Consider the following 26,620-nt stretch of genomic DNA (forward strand, 5'->3'; position numbering starts at 1 on the left):
AAAGGTGCTCGACAGCATTAAAAAGGGAAGGTTGGAGAGCTAAGCGGCTATAATTCATGGAGCGACACACTGGATGGCGCCACCATAGCCCAGTCATTAGATCGATTTACTAAACAAACTCAAACTAGGGTGGGGATGTTAAACAGTAACCCAGCTCCATAAAAACCAAAAGGAAAAGGATCACCAGGTGTGTGTGTGTGTGTGTGTGTGTGTGTGTGTGTGTGTGTGTGTGTGTGTGTGTGTGTGTGTGTGTGTGTGTGCTTCTTACAACACCTCTAAGGGCACAAGGTAAGAGATCCAAGAGGTGTAAGGTAATGTTTCACAAAATAATGGTGAAAAGGTAATGATTTTAGACATTTATCAGTGTCAGCTTTGGAGCCGAAGGAGTCACATGTCAGAAAACACAGTATATTTATTTTTGTATATATTCTTTTACACCGTTTAAAAGCAAAAAGTGCAGCACCACTATCTCCAGTCGCACAATCGTTTTTATTAAATAGCACATTAGAGGATTCATTGGCTGTGCACAGAGAATAGACTGTATTTAAAGAAGGATGATGTGTCTCCACTTCCTTCCACTATCCAGAAATGAAGCCAAAATATCTGGATGAACGCTGCTATTTTGCAGCGATGACATCATTCGGAGCCAGAGTCTGCGCAGTGTGGCGATAGGGGGATGAAGCTGCGTTTGTAGCTAATGCGAATGTAGCTCTCAAGGCGTAAAGTTACAAAAAATAAGGTCAACAAAAGCCCCTTTAAACTCAAACAGCCATTCTCAAGAAGCACATCTATAGCAGGGTCTCTTTCCCAGGAAAGTGAGCATGTCCAAACAGTTGAAAGTGGTCAGACTCAGAAACACCTCGTTGACGTTCTGCCAACCAATGTGTTCCAAGTAATAGAGTCGAAACATGTGGTAAGGAATGAAGCAGACCACCATGATGAGGGCGAAGCACAGGCTCTTCAGCTGAGCCCCAAAGTCCTGCTGAGAGGTGCATCTCCGGCGATGCTTCCCGTACAAAACCCTTAGGATGTTTGCTTGGAGGGCCGTCAGCACGGCAGCCACCACTATGATCAGCATGCTCACGATGTAATTGATCTCCCTGACACCAGCCTTATTGTGTATGTGTTTCCCGAAATTAAAACATTCTGTGACATTTGTCGTGACATCTGTCATGACATTTGTCGTGACATTTGTCGCGACATTGACGTTTTGACCGTAGGTAAGACAGATGGTTAACGGGACTACGATGAGCAACACCAGCCACACCGCCGCGCTGACCAGGAGCGCGTGGATGCTGCGGAAAGAGGCTAGCTGCTCGGCCTTGCGGTAGAACGCCCTGAGGCGCGTGATGAGGATGATCACGTAGAAGAGGAAAGACATGTACATGTGGACGTGGATCATGCTGCTGATCATTCTACACCAGCCAACGCCCAGGTCCCAGGTGCTGGTCGCGTAATAGTAAATCCTGAAGGGCACAGTGATGAGGAAGATGAAGTGGGTGAAGATGAGGTTGAGGACAGCGATGGAGGTGATGGATGTGGAGCTGGACTTCAGGATGTGCATCATCAGGCTCAGGCTGACGGTGCCGCTCACCAGAACCACGGCGTTGATGGCCGCAAGGATGTGATGGTACTCATTTTTAGGACCTTGGGCACTCTGGGCCACCGTGGAATTCATCTGAGAGAGAGAGAGAGAGAGAGAGAGAGAGAGAGAGGAAAGGAAGAGTGGTGTCAAAGATATTCAAATTAATTTAAAGATTAAAAAGCAAAATAGAACTGATTCAACTTTAAATTCCACCCATTTCTTTTTTAGATTTTTATACTTTACCTTATGTTGCTCATATTTGAACTCATAATCTACATCAAATGATAAATGGTCTGTAATTATATAGCAGCTTTTATAGTCTTGACGACCACTCAAAGAACTTTACAATAGTTTATTGCCATTCACACACACATTCATACAGTGCATCTATGGGCCGACATCAAGAGTCAAGAGTATAATATGACCATTTCATGCAACTCTAAAAACTGTGGATACAAGAAAACGGCGATTAAAACAAAAGTCAGCTGAAAGGAAAAAAATAGTGCAGTTTAGACGGAATGACATTTCTCAGTTTAATTATTACCAAGAGAGCAATGCTGCGATTAAAACTGCATCATGAATTAACGCAAAGTCAAAAAAACAGATACTCAAAGTCAAGATGTAGATACTCACGTACCTTTGAGTTCAGAGAGGAACTGGCTGCCGTGTGCTCTCGTGTGTGAAAATCAGGAATAAGTGGGTTTGTGTTTCTTCTACATCACCTTATCTCCATCAAGGCAGTGGCTATGGCTTGTGTCGACGAGCATGTCAGTAAGTAATGTCTGTGTGTTTCTGCTTGGATGCTCGTGTCTGTGTGCGATCAAGTGAAAATGTGTGACAACTTTAACTGGAAGTTCATGTTGTGTAAATGAAATGCAACTGTGTGTGTGTGCGCATGTGTGTGTGCACGTGTGTGCGTGCTTGTGGCTGTATTTGTTTGTGTGTCCATGCTCTGTCAGAAACAGGAGGTTATTGCACACACACGTCAGCACAACCACAGAGCTTAGTTGCTTCCTCCTTCTGGAGACCTCTCTTCACTTGGACGTTTTTTTTAAATATCTGTAACACACGCTCAATTAGAAACAGGACCTCATATTGTACCGAACGTGTGTGTTAAATTTACTCGTACAGATTCCACTTCACGTGTAGCAGAGGACTGAGCAGCATGATGAAACAATGACGTGCTCTGCAATAAGAGGGAAACCATGCAGATCTGATAGGTGCAGCTTTTTACCTTTAAAAGTCCATTTGATTAACTTCATTTAATCATTGTGAATATTTCTTATCTTGTGAAAATGAAAGAATCTCAAACCAAACTTTTGAACATACAGTAGTTGGCATTGAACGTCTCTGTCTTGTGATCCGAGTTGGTTGAATACATCTCAACAGCTGCAGATCAAATCTATCTTAAATCTACTTCTTCAAACATTTCATGCAGATCAGGGATGCACATAAAATGGACACTAGGTTTAATCTCTATTTGACACTGTTCAAAATCTAAGAAGTGAAAGGGGATGTGGTGATGGGAGCCGCTGCTGTTGACAGATGTGTGCAACTATGAACATCACGGTGAACTTTGCAGGCATTTAACAATGAAATAGAGCTGGAAACGTTATGGACGCTCATTTTATCCAGTGCAGGCGGCTGGGAAACTAAAGCTTGTGTTAATGGTGGCATTTGTTAGATCACATAAAATATACAACAAACCTGAGCACTGTATGTCATGTAGAACTGTGTAGAATTGAAACCAAACAGGTTAGTGGTGGCAGCTGATAGTGGATTAAGATTACTTAGATATACAATTTGCCTTCTCACATATAGTTACATTACTGGCAATATAACCATCATTCAATTATCATTACTAGTCCTTTTTCTTTATTTAAACACTTTAAACATTGACACCACTCTTCGTTTATGTTAGACCCTGTCTTTTCTCATGAATCTTGTAAATATCTTTTATTTTGTTGATGTGCTCTGTTACATGGGACGTCTATTTTACTTGCCTCCTGGGGGAGAGATCCGTCATTGCGGCCCTCTGGGGTTTCTATGTTCTTTCCCTGCTAAAAGGGGTTTTTGGTAGTTTTTCCCTCACTCTTGTTGAAGGTTTAGCCCAGAGGTTGCTGCACCTTGTTGAGCTCTATGAGGTAAATTGTGATTTGTGAATATGGGCTATTCAAGTAAAATTTGATTGATTGGTTAGGTTGAAAATATGGGCTCCAAAGTAAACACCTTTGCATCCTCTGCTCACTGCAGCAAATCTGATGACGCCTGAAGGTGGTCATAAAATAACCTGTGAATGACAGTTGAAGTAACAAGCAACAGCTCAAGTGAGACTTTACAAAGAGGAGAGAGTGTACGAGAGCATCAGAGGGCAACTGAACATATAAGCTAACACACACACACACACACAACAGCGGTTAGGAGGCGTATGAGAGCCGTTTGACCAGCCGCTGTCCTTGAGAAATGACGCCACACGCAAAAACTTAGTAGGATTATCTGTGGAAAATTGGTGTTTTAGCGACTGATCAGAAAGTGTGACGGACGGTGCGTGAAGTCGACCTCTGCCAGCAGCATCCGGAAAGAAAATCGTTTCGTTCGCAAAGTGACTCAAAAACTGAAAAGATTAAAAGCATGAAAATAAGCCTTGGGAGCGTATTCTTTGGTCATATGAAAACAAAACAAGTTTCTTTAGATGGGGCCAATGAACATTTCTGTTTGTTTTACACTCGTTCAGTTTTATTGGTCCATACATAGTCACAATAAATTCAAACAGCATCATTTCCTATAAACAGGGTTATATTTAGGCAGCTTTACAGGAAGCAGTTACAGACTTAAATAGTTATCCTTCTCGGTGGATCATAAATCAGCACCCCCGGCAAAGACATAATTCACGGTCAAATATTCAAGTAGTCTCAGTCAGTTCATCAATGATTAATGCTAAAGCAATGTGCTGGAGACACTGAGTGGGTGTAAAAAAAAAATGAACAGTGCAAACAGTACTGTGCAAATGTCTTAGGCCGCTCTCGACTATGTTATATTAAAATGATCCGTCTGAGATGACTTTTAACATTATTTAGTGCTTGAAATCACAACTATAAAAAAACTATAAACAATCAAACTTATTTTGAGAAAAAAAAGTATATTCAACTAAGAATGAAAACCTGAAGCAAGTCCCTGTTGCAGTCACGAGAAGTGGCTTTAAAAGCATCTAACATAGAAAACTTCAGTGGTGTAACAGTTTTACACAGTGTGATATAGTACTACTTCCTATTGCCCAATAACTACCTCCAATAGTCCTATAACAATACCTCTTATCATATGTACACAAACCAGTTTAATGGAACAAATGCTGAATGAAAAGTATCTAAAAATAAAAATGTAGCTTTTGGAGTAACCAGCATTAGTGTGTGTGTGTGTGTGTGTGTGTAAATGCTAATTCAAGTGAAGTGCGACTTGTGTCTCCTCCACAGGATGAGTCTTTGCGAGGTGAGGATGTGGGTAACCACACTGAGCAGCATCAGGAAGATGGTCATCGACATCACGATCACATAGTGGCTGATGCTGCAAGAGTCAAAAGGAGTTGAACATGGTGAAGTGCACCGTGCTAAAAACCAGGGAGTGAAAGTACAGAGGAGGGACAGTGTGTGTCTGAGATAAGTTATTAATTAAGACCTGGACGCCGTGTGTTTCCCAGTTAGCTCACCTCGTTCCAATGTCCAACCAGCTGCCGTAGTCCTGCACCAGGAAGAAAAAGTGCTGAGGAAAGGAAGAGGGAGTTAAAGTTTAATGTTTATCTGATGTTCATGTCAAGTCTGCTTAAGCGACAAAGAGGGAGAGGAGAAATGTTTTTGAGAAAGTATGGAAGAGAGAAACTTTTGTTTCCTTTTTGCATTTTAAGAAAAAAGTCAAAATGTCGAGACTAAACGTGGAATTCCAAGATTCAAATCAAACTTTTATGAATAGGTTATTAAAATGAACACATATGGCTGCCTCTCCAAAATGCCGACATTTCAACTTTATACTTGAAATGCAAAAAAGATCTCCACTTATCTTTCGCTCGTTTATTTCAACATTAGTTTTGATAATCATACATTTCCATTCTATTCTTGAAATAGAAAAAGATAGTTTTTCTTTAATCTGATTCTAATCTGATTCTTCTGTTAGGAGGGAAAACATCACAGTGCATACAACCAACGAGGAAGCCTTACCAGAGCCATCAGGTCGGAGATGACCAGGACTATGAGGAACAAACTGGAAGAGAAGGGAAAGAAGGTAAGAAGGCATTATTAGCAAGTTGTGTTAAATCGTCCAAAACAGCACATTTCCTGTACATTAAGTATTTACTTCATGTACAGCATGGACAACACAGCTACTTCACACTTCACAAGAAAACAAACAACAGACAAGGAAGTCAGTCTGCAAAGGAAACAGCTGCTTTCGATAAAGTATGTGATAAAGTGTGCACAGTGTGACAACATCTGCCCGGTTTAACGGCATCTGTCTGTGTACGAGCTGCAGCGAGAGGTTACCTTCTGGCCGAAAGCTGTGTCACAACTTGGATGGTCTCAAACGTGCACATTACTATGATGAATGGAATGATCACCTGCGAGAAGAAAGAAAGAAATTGAAGATTGTATTATTAAGTCTGGAGAATTTGAATTGATGGAGAATGATGCTACGTTTATTTCCGGTGATTTGACTTCACAATTAAGCAGCAAGACATATGCAAAACAAGAGAGGATAGTTAAAAGATATTTATATATATTTTACTAGCTAGATGCACGGATAGAATGTGACAAGGCACAGTCTGTTTTCAGACTCTGGAAAATTGGGTCCAGACATCGGTGTAGGCCCTTGTCTCAAAACGTTCTCAAATCTCATTGTCTTTCTAAGTTTACATCTACGCCAGTGTAAATTTTCACGCTGTGTCCTCACACGGGGTCACGTTGACATTTTCCTGTCAGGTTTACAGAAAATGACTCTGACATTAGCGTTCTGACGTACAGCCCCTCTGTAACATGTCAGGGAAATGTCCAGGCTTCAGTGCATGTCTGAAAGCAGCTCGACACACCCCCTCTTTATTGGAAACCGGTTTCTGGAGCTTATAAAAAAAGCAATGTGAAACATTTCGAAACACAGCGTATAGTGTAAAATGAAGTGTTTACAACATGGTACCTTCCACATCATCAGTCCTCCCATGATGAAGGGGTTGAACACAGTCAGGAAACAATAAACGGATGCTGGGTCAAAACTGGATTAAAGAATAAAGACACAGAGGAAGTGACAAATCAACAGAGTGATTCTACAGTTACCCGAATCTTTAATCATTCAGAGCACAACAACATGTTGAGGGGATTCATCTCTTGATGAGTTTTAAAGTACAGAGTGCCCATGTAAACTAAAAGGCATAATCTACACAAGAGACAAGCTGGTCTTAAAAATACAAAGAGAACTAAGAGTCAGTAGTGGAGTTTCAAAGAAGATTTTTTTTCTGTTGTATTCAAATGATGCATTGCTAATATTTTTGGAAAGCACACTCATACCAGACTTTCAGTTCCCCCCCACACTGAAACCAAGTCCAGCCACATACCCCCACCCATACACAACTTCCTGCCATTTACAACCCGCACACGCACACGCACACACACAGACACACACACAGACACAGACACAGACATACCTGTTGATGGAGGCTATGTTCCCTGTGCCGAAGAAAGCTGTTATTATAAAAAATACCTGAAAAAAACGTAGGGTTAAGGAAAGAGCTAAAATAAAGCATTAAAACATTAAATTATTTTATCTTACATAATTAAAATGTATTTGGATGTAGTTGGACAACTTCAGAATAAACTGGTGCCAGTTTATGTGACTTTAGCTGATGTCCCTTTTGCAAATGTGGATACGAAGAAATAAGATCTTCTGATGTCATCCAACTTCAGATGTCGGATCTTGGCGATGTCAATGTTTGCGGCGAAATCAATAGTGGAGAGCTGAAAGAAAACCGCGCACACACACACACACACACACACACACACACACACACACACACACACACACACACACACACACACACACACACACACACACACACACACACACACACACACACACACACACACACACACACACACGATCACATGATAATCTGAGACCTCATCTACACTACGTAGAGCTTTATGTACTAAACCTACATGTGGTTGTTGCTGTACCTGTGTTTTATGCATTCTAAATAAATAGGATACAAAAGTAACAATAACTTGACACTGCTCTACCAAATCTTTCAAACTCAGAAACAAACTCATAATGGTCGTACCTCCTGCCTGCCAGAGACACCCTGTGCAAGCATGGCTTCCTGCTCAATGTTGATCCACACAAACATCAGCCAAGATAACACGGGGAGGAACAAGGCCTCTGACCTAGTTTTGGAGAAAGCGTACACATTAGAATAGAAGTTGAATACTGATCTTCACGACTGCATTGGTGTTTCAGGTCTAATGTCACGTCTTACCCGGTGCTGAGCAGCAGGTACGTGGCCGTGAGAGAGAGGAATATGCTGAGGAGTCGATGGAAGAGACGAGTAGAGCTCAACAATGGAACCAGTATAGACGATCCTGAGAAGAGAGAGGTATGTGCTGGGTCTTAGAGCAATGAGGGCAAATGCTGCAGTACAGGATGAGAAACAGATTTTAACTGACGAAAACTAATCAATATCTATATCAAACGTGGGGGTAGTTATTTTTCTAGTACATCATTTGTGAGGCCCAGAAATGCAAGAGGCCATATAATTAGCTGCAAGATGAAAAGCATGTAGTGCCAAAAAGACTTTATAATTAAAAAGGTACATTGCTGAGGTGTTCCAAAAATTCTGCTGTGAGCCACAACCTTAAATGTGAAAGAAATTTAGATAACTGCCAATTAGAAAATGATTCACTCTCAGATATGGTGACTCGCTTTTCCCACAGCAACCTGGAAAATCCTCTTTAAAAAGACCTTAGTTTGCACTTTTACCCAACAACAGTGTCTTTTTAGGGATAGAGAGCATAAAGTGACTCTTTTCCAACTTGGAGAGAACCTTGTGCTTAAGCTCAAAAAGTGCTGTGTACTGTAAATAAAATGTATAATTATGATATGACAAAATCTGACATTAAATATCATCTCCCCAGGGAATCCCATGTCCTCATGTTGCGCTCGCTCACGCCCCCACCTACCTAACGTGGTCCAGCTGATGATCTGATTGAGAAGCGGCAGGCCCTGCTTTTGCTGCAGGCTGGAGTGTGTGAGGGAGGGCACGTACGAGCACACTGCCACATGGAGCATCTGTGGAGTTTTGCCAGGTACAACTTCAGAATAAATAAATTCAGGTACACGATCACACACAAACACACACATACACACAGCATGACATGTGCTGCAGTTACCTGGGTAATAAACTGCTGTCTGTCACCAAAGCTCAGCGGCGTTCTCTGTCGCGATGACCAGAGGTAACAGGCTGAAGTGAAGAGGGTGAGCAAACCTGCACAGGTACTGAGCAGACAAACAAAATATGATATTTTAAGTTTAACATATGGCTTCATTTTGCACAGGTTAAATTAGAAGCTATGTTCCTGCCTCTTCCATTTATCAAAGTCCTTCGTGATTTTTAGGAGAAAAAAAATATCATCAGGCTTTTCCAGTAGTGATTTAAAAGTGAACTATGCATATGTTTCATATCATATTCAAGTAGCTTGTTATTGAATGCCCAGTTTAAATTGTTGAAGTTGTTGAATAATGGCTTCTGTCGCGACAAAATAACCCTGGTGATTTCTCAGATTGGGCTTGAAGACAACAATTTATTCCAGAAATCCTGTTTTTAAACTAAGTTTGGATTTATCATTATAATTTTGTCATGTTCTGTTATATAAAGTCATAATTATTTAAAGTAAATTCCAATATGAAATTGACAAAATAACATAGAAATGTGTACATAAATCAAAAAATATTTTTGAGATTTGTATATTGATGTGGTAAATATTGGTTTGTATTTTGAGATTTGTATATTGATGTGGTAAATATTGGTTTGTATTTTGAGATTTGATCTTGACCAAATTGCTCATCACAATCTGAACTCATCGCTCTCTGATGACCGTTAAGATTTAAAGACAGAAGAAACTTCTTTCTCACTGACCTGATTATGGCTTTTGAGGTTGTTTTTTTTTACACATTCTGATAAACTAAAACAAACAGAGGAAGCACTCACACCAGATGAATGTTGGGCTCTCTACCCACAACAGGCATCAGGGGGAAAAGAGCCAAAAACATGCAGCCGAGAAACCAGCTCAATGAGCGGAACTAGATGGGGACAGACAAATAAGTTCATATGGTTAGAGGCTGCATGTCAATTCATTAGAGGATTCACTGAGGATAAATAAGTGCAAGGAGGTCAGAACAGGAGTTTGTTTAGAATTTTCTGCATCGCTTGGTGACTTAATTATTTTTTTTCATATTATTGTGAGGAATCATCATTTTTGTGGTTTGCTGATCAACTCAAATTTGCTGCAGCACCTAAAATGCAGTCATAGACAAATGGATCTACTGATTTTTTGAGGAGAAGAATTTAAAGAGAAAGTATTTCAGGACCGGGACAGAGGACTCACTGTAGCAAGAAGTGATCAAGTGTCAAATCATACAAACACCCTTGTAAAATCAAGACGATTGAGAAAAATGGAATCATTAATCAAATGTTAAAAATCAATGGTATAAAATATTGAAGTAATTACACATTTGTGTCAGGTAGATTCTCTCAATGTGATTTTTAGGCCTTGAAAGGAGTGACTTATCACCTTTAAACCTTTAAACAGCCGTCAGTCAAGACTTATGCAATTCGGAAATTCTGATCCATGTTTACTTCATCTCCTGATGACGCATCACTTTCCGTCACCTTTTCAAATATAGAAATCAAAATATTCAAATACCATTACTTTTCCTGGCGTACATGCAGCGTCTAGTACATTTTTTCCCCCCTAAATTTCTTCTTCTTCTTGAACCTTAGGAGCCATAATCTTTGACATGGTTACCTTGGCCTTCCCAAAAAGTCCCGACATGAAGGGCCAGAGAGAGAGGACAGCCAGGCCCACAGTCAGCACGGCGCGATGGAAGAAGCTCACCACCTGGGGGCAGCAAAGGTGAACTGTCAGCCACAGAGCAGAGTGTATAGATAATTGTAGATTTTAGATTATGTCGTAGGTAGAAAATATGCATCTAGCTGTACATTACAAACCATCAAAGACACCTACCAGTAACTCAATTCCAAACGCCACCAGCACAAAATAGCCCAAACATTTCCACAGTGGAAGAGATGGCGCCGACTTGATCAAATCTTTCAGAGTGCCAGATCTGAAATGGATCATTAAAACAATTATTTTTCAGTTAGAAAATTGAGAAAAGAAAGAAAACTCCAAAGACAAGTATTACTCACTCTTTCAGGACAGAGTACCATACAGGGACTGGCAGTAGGCAGTAGATATAATAGGTAATCGGGCTCCTTTGGATCAGCAGGAACCCGGCGATCACTACTGTCACACACAGACACAGCCGCTCCAGAGTATAGCTGCGAGTCTGCAATATGCACACACACTGGGACGTTACCAAACAATGGGACTGAGACACATTTGTTTCCCTTAAGCTTATTTTGGCGGCAGGGCAGAGGGATTATATATATTGAGCGCCCTGACCTGGTTGAGGAGACTGGGGTGTCTGTGGAGGCTGGCATGAGTCTTCAGGATGACCATGACAACATATGAGGTCCAGCCTACAAATCCCAGCACCACACTGCAGCCCAGGAAGAACCTGTCATAGGTATGGTAGTACACCAGGCCCTCCAAGGAGCGGGAGATCAGAGACTTGCACAGAGAGATCTGAGAAGAGACAAGGAAAGGACGAGGAGTTTGTTAAGAGCTTGGGTGTCAAACAGACATAAATGTGTTTAATTTCACTTTATGTGTGTATTTCTAAAGCTAGTTTGGTCTTAAGTTTTATTTCAAGTTATACATTATAAGGACTAACTTCTAATACTAACCGCTGGGTATTACACTCCAGTTTGCTGCAGCATTGGTGATAATTGAGTTCACGGTTTAGACAGCAGATACTCACGGCATCTCCGTACTTCTCCAGCTGAATCAGTATTCTGGCCTTGTGGGTGAACTCTGTTTGTTTTGACTCAGTCAGTTGTCTGGGAAAATAAAAGAGACAAAGCAATAAAGACAGACTCCGTGAAATTGCATTTAAAATGTCGTCTTAAACACAATGTGTCCATGAATGTAAATTTCTCAGTAGCTGCCATCTGGTTAATGTTCTTACTAAAATGTATTTCTAAATCCACACTCTCGATGTGACCGGAGACTGACACGAGCCCCTGGTAAACACGCTGTGATGAAAAGTAAATTTATTTTATTAAAAAAGTTTTATGTGTAAGTTTTCTCTGCAGCTGAACATGTTTTTTTTGTGCCGAAAGCAGGTGGTGAGACTGGCTGGTGTGGTGCTGACTGTTGACCAAATTGTGTTTCCCATTGCTGAACCCACAATGTTTGTGCTACATTGGGAAGTAAAAAGCTATAAAAGGAATCGAAACCTTCAAAAAGCTTTTTTTAACTCACTTGCTGATGATCATTATCTAACGTATTGTACTTACTGATATGGGGTGAAGAGAAAAGACAAGGTTGTCTCCTTTTTCTGGGTCATTTTCATCTAGAAAAAAAATACATATACAACTCAGTTACCATTAACAACCTTCCATGTGCTTCAGCACTATTTATAACTTGAAAGATAAGAAGTTATAATATTAATAGTAATAGTAATAATACATTAGTAGCAGCAGAGATGAATGCTGCCATACCTTGAATTGCTGTAGTATTTGAATGGCGTTAGTGTACATGCTCTCTGCTTTGAACAGGTCACTGTTGTTCAGGTAGAGCAGAGGTAAAACACCCTGTAATGACACAAACATGAAGATGAGTATAAAGTCATAAAAACAGAATAATGATATTTTTAGAAAATATTATAAACTCAAATGAGAATTTCTACAATTGCACTGATTTTCGCAGCCACTTAAATGTACTTATGAAAATAAATGTTGGGAAATTTTAGCTTTGCCTCGATTATCTCTAAACTTACAACTGAGTTGACAGGAAAGGGCACGCCGATGAGAGAAGCCATGAGGGGAGCAATGTCAGCCTGCAGAAATCAAACAAACAATGTAAAAGATTTCACTTCGTCCTCTGTCCTTCAGTTGTATCACTGCTTTCATACACGGTAAATGTAGTGACACTGATTCCTGTCACTGTCGTGCTAGGCCACGGGTCTTACCTGACTGACGTCCGCCCTGTGGAGGTGCTCCAGTTTCCAATCTGAGAGAAACAGAGGAGAATAGAAAGAGGAAAGAATAAAAATCAAGTAAAGTAAATAGCAAATACATTTTTCCAAAATCCAAAAAGTTACTCTGCCTGACAAGTGATATTCACCATCTTGTCCTATGTTCTAAACTGCACAGAAATAATTGCTCTAAGTGGGTGTCCTAGGTGGATCCTAAAAACAGCTTTAAAACTGTTTGAGAGACATTTCAGTTAAGCAGCTGTGATCAGGGTGCATGGGTTTAGCACCTTGTAGGTATCCATCGTCATAGAGTTGGGGTTCAGTGACTCTAAGAGCCCTTTGGACTCCAGCTCCCCACACCACTAGAGGGGTGAGCGTCTCAGAGGGATGCCCTGCACCGTGAGAACCTGCAGGAAAACACACACAAATGTAAACATCCACACACTTCAACAAATGCTGTGTAGAGTCGAAGGAATTCATTCCAATGCTGATTAACAGCTCTGTCATTGTTTTTTTTTCTCACCCCAGTTTGTCATGCCATGATCAGAGGTGAACACGTAGGCTGTTCTGCCATCATAACCAAAGAATTCTTCCACTATGGACACCAGCTCAGCTACACCAGTGTCAACTAAACCAATGTTGTCCAGGTACTCCCTAAAGACACAGCATACATATAAATACACAAGAGACATCCGATCCGACTGCTGAATTAAATGCTGCTTTGGAGGAATATGTTATTTAAATTGTAATAATGTAGAGTGCAATCAAATTGAATAGGAACTGCAACAAGAAATCTGAAAAACGTGTGTCCCATACTTCGACATCGGTCTGTGAGCGTGGCCGTTTGTGTCGATGCCCAGCAGATGCAGGAAGAAGACGTTCTTATCCTCCAGCACACTGGCCCTCAGACTTGAGTTAGACTTTGCCGACTGAAAGAACGACTGTTGAGCGGAAGAAAGACAAATCTGATAAATCTGATTTATTCAAGAGAGCGATGAGGAAATCCCCACTACAGAGATCTGTCTGGGATTGTTTCCCTCTTTAGACAACAGACCTATTATAAGTAATTACTTTGAATGTTAATTATTCATCACTATCAGTAATATTTGTACTACCATACTTTGACTTGAGTGAACACCCAAGTGTCAAGCCTGGAGGCATCAGTGGAGGCAAAGTCCTCCTCCGCTGCCGGGTACGTGTAGGTGTGCACATGGTCTCCACTGGCCCCTGGGAGACGGATGTAAGAACACGGGATTCATTAGAGGGATTACTTTGTTCCTGAATATCAAAAATGATATTTTTTATTGTTTACGCTCATGTTACTTACTGTACCTGCAAAAATGTGTTTCTAAGTTTGATTTTAATCTATGATCTTTAGTTAATATTGATTAGGCTTTTGTGTGCATGCGTGTGTGTGTTTGTGTGTTGTGCTGTGCTTTTGTACCTTTGGCAAACATAGGCAGAATATCAGGGCTGCCCCAGCACCAGGTGTGCCTGCTCTCATTAAACACAGAGTCAAACTCAACAGGATTCTCCTTCCAGCCTGAACAAATAGAAACACACACACATACACAGCTTGTGAGCAAAACACTCCCACCATTAACCTTTCTCATTGATTTTTTCCCTTCTGTATTGGACTCAGAAACACAAATGTGGACTTACCTTTAGCAACAGCACTAACATCCTCATAGAAGCCAGCGATGAGAGCAACGTGACCAGGCCGAGACTCAGTGGGCACACGCGTGTGTGACACACCCCAGGTGCCCGTCTCCTCCATCACACTCCTGATATTAGGAAACACACATGCACACACACACACACACACACCAGTTACTTAGGATTTGTGCACAAACTATGAGAAAAGACCCAGTATGCCAGCAACACACACACTTTTTGCAAATATATATACTGCTTATAGGAATGGACTAATTAAACACATATACAGATATTTTTGGGTATTAGTTTCCCCACCTCAGGAACGGGGCCCTGGTTGAGCCATTGGGGAGTAAGGTGAAGAGACTGTCTGCTCGGAGGCCATCGGCCACCACTAACACCAGTCTGGAGGCGGGCGGTGCCAGCGGTATAGCCTGGGGCGTCATGCCGTGGACCAGGGGGGAGGTGAAGTAGATGTCGAAGATAGAAATAAAGAAGACCACGTGGACCGTCAGTCCAACCAGGAAGAAGGTGATCATCCTCATTTTGCCGGTTGTGCAGAACAACCTGAAGGCGGAGGAAGAAAGGGGAAGGATGTCATGTATCTGGAGGTGAAACAACATGAGAAATATAAACAAATAAAAAATTATTGAGGTAAATATGTATACTAACTCAGTTATACAGTCTAACATTAACAAAAAGAGAGAATTAGTCATTATAAAGGCTCAGCATCATTTATGAATTCTATGTAATCTCTAGATCCTTAAGTGTTATTACATATAATACTTGATTAAAAACTGTATTTAGTGTCATTTTTGTTTTATGGAATCACGTACATCTTTTCTGATATAAGCAATTTGAAGACATTATGTTTCAAACCTGAATTAGTTTTCTGTGGTATTTGGAGATGTTTCAGAAACAGACAGTTACATTATTAACTTCATTCTTTTGTTTGTTTAAAAAAAAAGAAGCATTTATCAATTTAGAAGGTTTATTAAACCTTACTTCAGTTTGGAAGGATATGTTCTCAGGAAATTACTTGAAGCAATTTCATTTATCTATTTATTCATTTATTTTGTGTGTTTACTCATTTCCTTTTTCATACGCTAGCTAATTAGGTTGTTGTGCCTGTGTGATGATACATGTATCAGTCTGATTTTGTATAGTTTAGGGTGATTTAAGTGTTGAGTTGATTTTTGTGTGTATTGTTTTTGTCTGATCTTTGGTGAATTGTGTGACTTAGGTTCAGCATCATGTAAACTTCTTAAGTTATATTTGCCATGTAAAGGCCAAAACACCTGTCACCATTGGCCAACGTGTAAAAACAACGACTTCTACATATTGATTTCTTTACATTTCAACTGGCCTCAACACACTGACAGACGTGACTCAGTGAAACAGGCCATGAAACGAGTCTTACCTGTTCGTAACGTCAGCGGAATCCCACCACACAACCGGAGGATACCGTCTCGTTAACGAATGAATGGATGAGCTGAATACTCTACTTCCATTTCACCTATTCCCCTTTCAACACACTGATTCAACTTCCATTTTATCGTCGTAAATCCCCAATTACAGACACGGAGAACCCGACAGGCTGTCGCTGCTGCTGCTGTGGTCAAACGGATCAACGTAATCTGTACGTGCGAGCGTTTACTAAACCAAGTGTCCTTCTTTTAAGAAGATTACTGCAAGAAACACAGGAGCCACGAGCGTCCACTTCCTTGTTGTGACTGACGTTGACCTGTGAACCCCGCCGCGGAATTGTGGGTAATGTAGTTTAAATATGTATCACCCAAGCGAGCTTTCTTATAAATGAAATGGCCTCTATTGTCATGTTGATGCTTTGATTTGTGCGATGTGATTATTTGTGTCACAGTGAAGGAGAAGAATAAAATGTTATTTCCACATGTTGCGGTTCTTTGACACATCGGCTGCCTCACTCTGCGTGTTGTCAACCGGGCCCTGCCCAGTTTTCCCTTCTGTCTCCAGTATCCAATCATTTTCCCGAGTCCCGTCAAAGAGGCGGGATTCGAGCGTAACGTGCTCGGAATCTGACCAATCGTCGCCGTGTATTCTTTTCCTCTTGTCAAATCTACCAACCAAAGCCCAGCTAGCTGCAGCTCCATTCAGGAAGAAGCGGTTCCGATTAGCCTAGCTGGCTTCCAGGCTGCTGGAAATCTTTATCGTGCACAAAAGATGGCGTCGGTCAACCCGTTTAATCTCAGCGACTCGGAGGATGAGGCTGAGCGGCGCCCGAATGAGACGGTCAACACAGCGAGGAGCCCGAGCGACGGAGCTCCGGGGCCGCCGCCGACGCCTGGCAACCCTTTCTCCCCGCCCGCGGACGCCGAACCCCCGACGCTGCTGCTGTCTAGCAACCGAACGAGCCCCAGCGGCGAGGGCATCTCGCTGTCGGCCGCGGCGAGCTCCGCGATGGCGGGCAGCGCCGAGACGCGGGTGTCGGTGGATGTCATCGCCGCTCAGCTGTTGCGGGACCAGTACATCCTCACGGCCCTGGAGCTTCACACCGAGCTCCTGGAGGGGGGCAGGGAGCTCCCGAGGCTGAGGGATTATTTCTCCAACCCCGGCAACTTCGAGCGACAGAGCGGCACACCGCCCGCCAAGGACCAGTGCCTCGGACCCGGGGGACCACTGAGTAAGTACCCGCTGTCAGCTAGCTCCCCATTTAACCCCACTAGCTAGGTAACATTAGCGTAAAAACATTGGATGTGGAAAGCCAGTCGATCGTGAGCTACCCGCCTCCCGCACCTGTCATCCTGGACCTGTCCTCCTGGTGGAGCAGGGTTGAGAGCCAACAAGCGGGTTCTGTGGGTCTGATGTGTTGTCTGACACAAACTAGAGCATCTAGGAAATCTGATGAGGCTCCACCACAGTGTTCAGTATCTGACAGAAGATGAATTGTGAAGAGGGATTCCTGATACTGTGTCGGGCCTATAAGTGATCAACCCGCTGTAATCCAGCCCCTGGTGGAACAAACAGGTTTCTTTAGGCAACACGGAGGTCAAAGGTCAGGATCAGTTACACTAAAGGTCAGAGATACAAAACAAAAAGAGGAGGCTTTGTGTCCAGGGTCGGGGAGATGAGTAATTGTCTTTGGTTTGCGGTGTCAAGGATGTACAACTGGTAGCCTCCCCTTCCACTTCCATTACTGCCAGTATGGAAGAACTGGCAGCGAAATGTGGTGGATAAACAGCGTCTGGACCAATATGCAAACATGGCATGCAAATGATAACCATGGTGACATCCCATGCCTCAAATGAAGTCTGCAGGAGTAGTAGCACTGCACTCAACTAAACTAAAAGCACAGCAGCTTTGCATTACAGGAATGCAGTGTTGGAGAATAATATGTGATTTTATAATGTGCTTTGTCTGCACATTTCTTGAATACTGGACACTCTCTATGAGTGGAGATTTTAATGGAAATGACCGAGTCGCTTGTTATTCACCTATGCAGCGATTGGCTCTGGCTCATTAATATAATGTATCTTAGGTCCAGGAGAGTAAGGAAGGGAAGGATGTCTGATCCAAATTGGATGGATGCTGGCACATCCACCCCGTCTTTTAAACACACAAGCAGGAAACACTAAAGGCTGTCAATCAAATTAACCGTTAATCTATATACAAAAGCGTACAGTCGCCCTCCTTTTTTAAATTGCCTCTGGAAAAACAAGGTGTCTGGTTTTTCTAAATGAGAAAATAAATATGTCTTTTAGTATTTCGCAAAACTGACAGTGGTATGTGCTGTGCTGTGACATGTCTCCTGGCACAGTTGTCAGGAGATAGGCGCGATCATTTTGCTCAGAAGTCACTCTCACCTATTTCAGGATTCAAATCAGCCTTTTGAATGTACGAGTAGCTCCGTTCAGTGTTGCATCAGTTGACATTTATATTCATTAATTGAATTGCAGGCTGAGCAACAAGTCAAAATGATGACTGATCACTGTATAAGCACCTGAGAGAGCTACACAGTTTATGCAGGAGAAGCAGAGGATGGGGTTTTATTCACATTAGATTTTTCCTCCCTCATTGAGATGCAGTAGCACTGGACAATCGCCTAATGGCTCAGGAGATTGCTGTGTAGTCCCAAGTGTGGGTCGAGGCAACTGGCCTGAGGCTAGCTCCAGCAGCAACCTGTCAGATTCACTGCATCCATTGTCTGTCAGTATGAACCTCACCCAGTAGAATAAGGCAAACAGGCTTTCTGCTTGACTACAGCAGCACACTCTCATGTGTGAGCCCTGTGTGTAAACAGCAAAGCAGTGTAGTAGTCCCGCGGCTGCATTATCCAACAAACAAACCCTCAGTAATTTGGAGCAAGGTAACAGAATAAATGTTTAACGATGACGTCTTTGAAAAGCATGACAGGGCTTTACAGCACTCCTGTTGTGAAACTGACAGTAAGGTCATGGAGAAACGGAAATCACACTCTCACTGGCTTTGGATGAGAGCAGAGGTTCAAGTATAAAGTCCTGGAGGAAGCTGATATCTCAGATATGCCATATGCAGACAGAAATAAAGAGTTGATGTGATAGAAAGCAGTAGACTCGGCCCAAGGCCATGTTACTTTTCTTCCCAATATGATAGTCTGGTCATGTGATCACGGGACTGATCTGTTTCCTCATGTTCGAAGCTTGAAGGGCAGGATTCCACGGTTGCGCTGTAACATTTAGATACAGTTAAGTAGTTTATGAGGAGGAAGGGATACCGATAGAATATCCTATGTCTTCTGTTGGTGACAGAGCAAGTAGGGATTTTAGTCACTTTCCCATGTTTTTCTCCAAACAATAGTACCACATTAAACTGTGATTCTAAAGGATTTAACACTATGGAACGTTACATTTACTCGGTGTTAAAATAAATTCAGTCTGTACAATGTTATAACCTCAGAGGGTTTTGAAAGGATGCCTGGTGCAGTTGGTGATTAAACGGACTGTGTAAATATCGTGGTCATAGCCTGTATATAAAGATGGAGGACATGAAAGGTCCCCAAAAGTGACGCTAAATTGTCGTGATTGACACCCGGTGGTTGGCGGGAAGTATAGGTCATACATCCCGCTTCCTCGATGTTAGTGGATGGGACATGGACCAAACCAAAAAGTCAAAGCACACGTTCACGTGCTAATTTGCTAGTTTGGTTTCGTTTAGTTTTTTGATGCTATAAAAATGGGGTGAAATGTCACGATTGACAGCTTAGACCGACTCGTGATTGGTTGACACTATATTGTCACCATCCCCCGATCGCTACTGCGCTACTCAGATCTGTGCTCAGTCTATGCAGTCAGATATCAGGTTCTACCTGTTTAGATATTATAAAAGTATTCACTCATGTATTATCTTATTATGCACAGAAGCAAATCATAAGCAGTGTCATTGATGTGATCATAATAAACACCACAGCCAACCAGTCAGTGTTAGCCACGAGCTCTGAGCATGTATATGGATAATTACTGTGTTACAAGCTGCATTATGTCTGCAGCTGTTGCTCGAAGCCACATGACACTGCCAGGCATCTCTCACCACTTTGCTAATTTGCTGCAAGGAAGCATGAACGACCCTCCCGCCACCTCTCATTGGCCGGTCAGGTAGCTATTTGCTCATGTGATGTGGAGGACTTGGAGTGTAGTGTGCAAGTCACTGAAATTGTTTCACCACTGAGCTGCCAAAGCTAAGAAGTATGCATGGTTTGCCATGTAAGGCATTATTTGGGGAAATGGCTACATAATCTCAGGACACATATCTACCATGTTCTACTTCAGATAGGTCAAATAGCAGCTTCACATGATAATATATCGGTGAGCTTGTTTGACACCATTATTCATGTGCTGCCCAGTTTCATATCTGTAACTTTGGCATTGTGGCAATCCAGGTCAGCCACATAACAGCAAACATTGTGGTCACTGTCAGCCGTTAGAAACCATCCTACTATTTGTACCACTCCCTTAATAACTCTGCAACTAAGCTGGCCCATCCTTTTCTATGCTTCTCACTTCATCATGCCTCTCCACCGTGTCCTCTGTGCACGGTAGGGGGTGAGTACTGTGTGAGAAGGTGATTAATGATAATGTTGGTCTGTTGGCCAGCCGCCATGCAGTTCTGGACCGGCTCTGACCGGCTGCTTGCTCATAATCGTGCCTATTTAAAGTGTGTGCGTCTGCAAATGCAGGTGGTTCTGTGCATGTGCACGTTAGAGTTTTTGTGGATGTGCAGTGGTGCACATCATAACATGGTTATTATTGTGTGTTTGATTGGCACTGGTACTAATGAGCACAGCAACTATGGTACAGTTTTGTGACTAGCATTATGCTAAATAACTATGTTATTAACAGTAATAATATATATGGACCAGTTCATTCCTGACCTGTTGTTTCCAACATGTATGAAATAAATGATGATTTTACATGTTGAATCAGGTATCAGATGATTTATGCTTGTTTTATATCCTGGGCTTATTATGTAATTAGTCTGCATGTGCATCACTTGATAATTAGGGCCTTATTGTTGCATGACACTTGCGTAGCTGCATTCTACAGCTGCTGACAGTCCTGCCCAACCATCCACATCCCCTCCATTTAAAACGATAATAAGTTGGACAACTCCCAACCATACATCCATTCATTAATGTCTGCATATGTGTCCTTTTTTTTTTTAAACGTATCTCTTAGCCCTGTCTGAACTCTTCCACCTCTTTCTCCTCCTCCAATTTGTCTGCTTTGTTTTTTTCTACACATCAAAGCAGGACAACCTCCCTCTGTGTGTCAGACTTTACTAGTTTTGTCCCTAAAAGCCCTGGTCTTCCTTTCTGAGATTTTATTTAAAATCACAACCTATCAGAGATAAAGAAGCACAGTGATGAGGTTTGTTTGTAACAAGTGATTCAATGTGAGGTGGTTACACTCCTGCACTCAAGAGCAAAGAGAGAGTGGGAGGGAGAGAGACACTGCATGGATGTGTGTGTGTTTGTGTGTGTGTGTAGCACAACCTGCCTGGCAGGAGTGCAGTGAAGAGGTGACAGTCTGAACAGTCAGATCCAGCACACTTCTGACAATTCACACCACAGGCACAGAGCTGAAAGGCCAGGGAGGAAGAAATACTTGTTTTTAGATTAGGCAGAAAAGACATCTGAGCATGCTCCTGCACATTGTGGAATTACAGGTTGTTTCTCTTTTGCACACGCACACTTTTATCCACTGATTCCCCAAATAGATTGGAACTATCTGCTCGTTCATCAACAGGAATAGCAGCTGGAAGCTGCAGGAAGAGGGATTAACCTGACGTTATCATAACAGAACAATGACACTTGCGACTAATGAAACCGTCACTGCACTGTCACAACCCTGATTGTCTGTGTTTCTTGCTGAGCCACATGGTCAGACATTTAAAGATGCTACACGTACATGTATGTTGGGGTCTTTGTGGTTGACTGTCACACATTGACAAAAAAATCATTCCTACACGTGGTTCTACCTTTAACTCTGAAACTGTCTTCACTCTCAGACAGCCCTTTCAAGTTGTGAGGACCTGTTCTTCTGGCGTCCTCCTATAAGTTTCTCTTTTTCCATCCCAAGTAATAATTAACTCCAAGAACAGCCTCATTTGACTGTTCTATCACACAGACAAAACCAGGAAATAATCAAGGTCTCTAATATGAAAAAACCTGTGGTCTCTAGGTTAAATACCTAGTGATATAATCAATTTCTGCACCAGCAATGATTTTGTCAGGTAAGGAGAGAGTTTGATTGTCAGCTTCATTATTCACACTCTTTTTTGCTTTGCCGTGGCTTTAAGGCTAACAACACCACACCACACGCTGCGTTTGGCTTGACCTTTCATTGTCTTGATATCAGAGAACAAACAAGCCAATCTCGCACTAGTTTTTTGCAGTGGAAGGAAAGCTAACACCTTCGGCCAAGCTACCAGGCCGGTCTAGCTCAGTGAAACAGGATCATGAGTGTGCTTGTGTGTCAGCTTATCTTTTCTTCAGGGGAACAGCACGTTTGGCAATCCTGTAGTAAGGCTGTTGTTTGGTGGTGTTAGTTTGGAAATTGATAATTGTTTTATTTTTCCATGTTTCACAATGGGGACCTAGTGATGTGCTTAAAAACAATATTTCGAAGGAATAATTTGACTACCTTTTATGTGTGCTGCTCGTCAGTGGACTCATCTAACCATGTGATTATGTTGTTATATTCTCATCTCACTGCCGTCTCTGTGTTTCTGTGCAGATCGAGCGGGCAGCATCAGCACCTTGGACTCCTTGGACTTTGCACGATACTCAGACGATGGCAACCGTGAGTCGGACGAGCGAGTCGCAGGTAAAATGAACCGTACAGTCGAGACTAAGGATCGGAGCGACCCGATTTACGTTCGGGAAATCAAAAATGGAGGAAAGAGAGGACTACAGAATGTGAGGGTATCACAGAAATCAAACGGGCTGCAATAATGTCAATGTAATCCAAGCTATCAAATTTTATGTGTGTTTAAAATGACAAAATACTGAGCATACATTTGATGTCAGAATACACAATATAGTTAAATTTGTCATATTCTGTATAATGTTTTGTTGACAGGTAGAGACAAAGTTATTCGTGTTTTTAAAATGTGGGTTTTTTTAATCACAATCTCCAAACATGCGGTGTGATTCTTTTCTTAAACGTGTCTGCGGCGTCCTCGTCTGTCGCCATGTTGAGTCGGTCTCTGGATTTTTGGTCACAGGATCTGTCTCAGCATCGGTTGATATCACACCGCCTCCCCACCTGTGGCCTTGTCGTGACTCACCGTTAGATAGTTCTTGTCAAATACACTAACACTTGTGTCTGACACTGATGGCGCCTTGTCACACTGTGGCTTTAAGAGCAGCCGCTCAGTCACAAGTAGCATGTGAGTGTGAAACAAAAAATACACGTCTAAACCTTTTTATTTTAAATTTAATGCAGAAGAGAAAGTGCAGGGGCAATTCATACTATATCAACTTAGTCTGCCTCTTGTTTTCATCTTTGTATTTTATACTCGCCAACATGAAAACATGACTTTTTAGCCTTGGTACAGTCGTTAACATTATCCATCCCCAGCTTTCTGTAGTCATCCTCACATTCGGTCGGTGAATCGTGAAGCCCTGATCCATAACCACAGAATTAATTTAGGGCACATTTTCGCAGAAAAGTCTTCAAACTCTGACATATTTTGGTCATCATATTTTTTTCTATGTTTGCAGACACAACACTACTGTGAAAGAATGACATTTTCTGATTTGTTAATGTCAGTAAACTTAATGCATAAATTGCATAATGAGAGTATGGTGAATACACCTACAATGTAAACAGTGAACTAGCTTGATAATGGTTTGGGGCTTTTATCAGTTGATGATAAACAGATATATAATAATTCAGGGGCTCAGTAAAAACCATGCAGCAGAGATGTTGGTTCCATGCTCCCAGCTACAGATTCAGCATCTTTTTAAAATGAATATTATTATTAACACACTGCCCACTTTCCCCCAAATTGGCACCTTCCCCCTCCTCTCTTCCTTCCTCACCCCCTCCGATCTATTCCTCTTGCCAAGATGTCTGCCCCCCAGCTGTCTGACTCTGGGTTTACTGGCTTTCTCCTGACGTTGATCAAACCCCAGTGAACAATACTGGACAAGTCACTCCATCCAGACTAGCTTTTTTTTTTTTTTTTTTTTTGCTCTTCCTCGTTATTCAGTTTTTGGTTATTCCATGTTGTTGCGCTTGCATCCTGTGCACTCAGAATAGAATATTGTGTCAGAGAAAAAAAATATCTCTGCTATTGGAAAATTAAATCTCGACCTGTCATTAAGAAGAGACTGAAGACAACCTGCTCTTCACTTTTCCTTTTGGTGCTGGGTTAAGTCATTGTTAAAACCTTCTACAGCACCTATTGAACCACAGTCCAAGACATTAAATTCCAAAATTGGGTTCAACAGATCAGATGGAAGATTTTCAGTGCACAGCTATGCAACATTTTCCAGCTCCATCGCTTTTTACTTTTTGCGTGTGTTCTCTTTTTTAAAAATCTAAACCTTTCCAAGGTCTTGTGTGCTCTTTTTCTTTACTCAGTGTTAGTTTAGCAGTTCCGATTCCAATTGTGCAAATGAACGTTTTTATCCAAATGCCTGCGGCTTCTGATTGTATAAGATTTCAGAAATAGCTTGCTCGTGTTTTTTATGAATTATGTTTTTTATAAGACAAAAGACCAAAAAAGTCTAAAACAATAATTAAAATCTTATAAAAAAAAACATTTTGACTCAAGTTTCATTGAGATTGGGTTTTTAACGTTTTCAAGAACCTGATCAGTGTCCTTTCGAGTGGCTTGAAACCAAATTTTTCAATTGCTTGTTTGTAATGCATTTGTCTGGATAAAATCCTGTGTCAGACAGCTCCTAGATTATCAAGGCTACATGTCAGTAGCTTCAATTCCTCAGCTACAACTGAAGTAACACTGGATTCCCATTTTTGTCAAATTCAGACACCTCAGTGCTCTTAATGGGAGAAAAACAAGGGCGTCGCAATGCATTACACACTCTTGTCAAATAAGCTGTCATCCTGCCGGCTTTACCATGATCCTCTGCTGCATGTGTTGCCCATGATTTGCATGCATCCTCTTTTTTTGTTCTTTTGTTTTATGACTCTTGAGATCTTTTGCGTGGTTGTTTTATTTTTCATGCCCATCTTTGTTTTATTCGTTTGTTCCCTGTCTTCGGTTGGATGCACTTCCTGTGTGTGTGTGTTGTCACTTCCTGTCCAGTGCTGGAGTTTGAGCTACGGAAAGCAAAGGAGACCATTCAGGCTCTGCGCGCCAACTTGACTCAGGCAGCAGGTGTGGCGCACTTTTAACTTCTTCTCCACCCGAACCCTCTTTTGTTACATCCTTCTCTCTTTCTGTTTTCAAAGAGAATTCCTTCAGTTTAGCAACGCGCAGCGTCATTTCAAACTCATCCAATGTTTTCTCAATTTTTCTCAGAGAGCGACGGGCCCTCTCAGGAGAGAAAAAACTTCAAGTCAAGTCCTGAAATTCAGGTGGGGATTTTTTAAGTGCTGAAAATGCTTAAAAAAGTGAATTTCTCTTCCTTTTGAATTGAAAGATTCACTTGAAAGATGTGCTCCTTTTTAAACCCCAGCGAGGGCTTCACTTCCAGGCCTTGAGAAAACAAATTGACAGCTTCTCTTTCCTCTCTACCTCAGGAGCCTATACGTCCACTGGAGAAAAGAGCCTTAAACTTCCTTGTGAATGAATATTTATTAAAAAACGAGTGCAAACTCTCATCCATCACCTTCTCGGATGAAAACGATGATCAGGTAAAGATATTCCTGGCTGCCTCCATGTTTTTAAGAGAGAATGACAAATGAGAGCTGTGGGATAACAACTGGGAGAATGTCTTTCTTTATGCAGATGGCAACCTCGTCTCTACCACGTTAACTTACTTTGTTTTTCATTCGTTTCCAGGACTTTGAGTTATGGGATGATGTCGGCCTCAACATCCCCAAACCGCCTGACCTGTTACACCTCTACAGGAACTGTGGCACCCCCCTGTCTTCGCCTCGGAGCATGGCGGATGTGTCGGTAGGGGTGGATTTCGGTGATCTTCCAGGGAACTGCATCACCCAAGATCCCCCAAAGAAGCCTGACCTCTCGCAACAGGTATGCACGTACATGTATGGGCGGAATTCATTCATGTACTGTTGTGTTAGGATTATTTCTGATTCTGGGCTAAAAATGCTTGTGTGGAGGGACAATGTTTTGCCTGTTTTTAATTTGTTTCTTTCCTCTAGCAACAGAATGAAGTCGTGCAAGAGCTGGAGTACCAGATCAGCCTCCTCAACAATGAGAAACAGAGCCTGGCTGAGCAAATAAAGAAACTGCAGAGGTGTGTGCATGAGTGCATATTTGTCTTTATACTGTGTGTAATGCAGGGTGTGACACCGCCTACAGTTATGCTACATATTTCATTCATCATATGACCACTATTGGCATTCTATGGTGTGGACATGCCCT

The 26,620-nt window shown here is 41.9% G+C and overlaps 3 protein-coding genes across 12 annotated transcripts in view; 1 reads left to right on the plus strand and 2 right to left on the minus strand.

Moving 5' to 3' along the window:
- Positions 1-394: 394 nt before the first annotated feature.
- LOC118098599 (probable G-protein coupled receptor 141) lies at positions 395-2,507 on the minus strand. The gene is made up of 2 exons (XM_035142597.2): positions 2,223-2,507; positions 395-1,678 (listed from the first exon to the last, which is right to left on the minus strand). The coding sequence occupies exon 2, from the start codon at positions 1,676-1,678 to the stop codon at positions 776-778; it is 903 nt and encodes a 300-aa protein (XP_034998488.1). The 5' UTR covers positions 2,223-2,507; the 3' UTR covers positions 395-775.
- A 1,792-nt stretch (positions 2,508-4,299) lies between these two features.
- On the minus strand, positions 4,300-16,347 carry pign (phosphatidylinositol glycan anchor biosynthesis, class N). The gene is made up of 29 exons (XM_035142387.2): positions 16,005-16,347; positions 14,903-15,151; positions 14,594-14,715; positions 14,376-14,474; positions 14,052-14,158; positions 13,748-13,872; positions 13,455-13,585; positions 13,219-13,338; positions 12,926-12,966; positions 12,734-12,793; positions 12,456-12,548; positions 12,252-12,307; positions 11,714-11,792; positions 11,296-11,478; positions 11,040-11,179; positions 10,858-10,957; positions 10,639-10,731; positions 9,822-9,913; positions 9,004-9,109; positions 8,794-8,902; positions 8,094-8,196; positions 7,899-8,001; positions 7,489-7,575; positions 7,266-7,321; positions 6,761-6,836; positions 6,115-6,188; positions 5,794-5,836; positions 5,289-5,341; positions 4,300-5,146 (listed from the first exon to the last, which is right to left on the minus strand). The coding sequence occupies exons 2-29, from the start codon at positions 15,127-15,129 to the stop codon at positions 5,023-5,025; spliced, it is 2,802 nt and encodes a 933-aa protein (XP_034998278.1). The 5' UTR covers positions 15,130-15,151; positions 16,005-16,347; the 3' UTR covers positions 4,300-5,022.
- Positions 16,348-16,673: 326 nt separating this feature from the next.
- relch (RAB11 binding and LisH domain, coiled-coil and HEAT repeat containing) overlaps positions 16,674-26,620 on the plus strand; it is a 31,634-nt gene continuing 21,687 nt past the window's right edge. For 3 of the 10 annotated variants that reach the window (XM_035142377.2, XM_035142381.2, XM_035142383.2), the window contains exons 1-7: positions 16,674-17,243; positions 22,831-22,920; positions 25,373-25,444; positions 25,589-25,644; positions 25,810-25,923; positions 26,072-26,266; positions 26,398-26,492. In XM_035142377.2, coding sequence (XP_034998268.1) covers positions 16,784-17,243; positions 22,831-22,920; positions 25,373-25,444; positions 25,589-25,644; positions 25,810-25,923; positions 26,072-26,266; positions 26,398-26,492 — 1,082 coding nt within the window. In that variant the 5' untranslated portion in view covers positions 16,674-16,783. The remainder of the gene's footprint in view (positions 17,244-22,830; positions 22,921-25,372; positions 25,445-25,588; positions 25,645-25,809; positions 25,924-26,071; positions 26,267-26,397; positions 26,493-26,620) is intronic. The other 7 variants (XM_035142378.2, XM_035142384.2, XM_035142376.2 and 4 more) reach the window with 4 other exon arrangements.

The sequence above is a fragment of the Hippoglossus stenolepis genome, chromosome 19, assembly GCF_022539355.2.
Source record: "Hippoglossus stenolepis isolate QCI-W04-F060 chromosome 19, HSTE1.2, whole genome shotgun sequence".
Classification (NCBI taxonomy): domain Eukaryota; kingdom Metazoa; phylum Chordata; class Actinopteri; order Pleuronectiformes; family Pleuronectidae; genus Hippoglossus; species Hippoglossus stenolepis.

Excerpts from the sequence above, each read along its gene's own strand:
- pign (XM_035142387.2), bottom strand. The coding sequence starts at position 15,129 with ATGAGGATGATCACCTTCTTCCTGGTTGGACTGACGGTCCACGTGGTC. Across the intron at positions 12,308-12,455 it reads AAATACTACAGCAATTCAAG|ATGAAAATGACCCAGAAAAA; the intron begins GTATGGCAGCAT and ends TTTTTTTTCTAG. Across the intron at positions 10,732-10,857 it reads CGTTTGGAATTGAGTTACTG|GTGGTGAGCTTCTTCCATCG; the intron begins GTAGGTGTCTTT and ends TGCTGCCCCCAG.
- LOC118098599 (XM_035142597.2), bottom strand. The coding sequence starts at position 1,678 with ATGAATTCCACGGTGGCCCAGAGTGCCCAAGGTCCTAAAAATGAGTAC.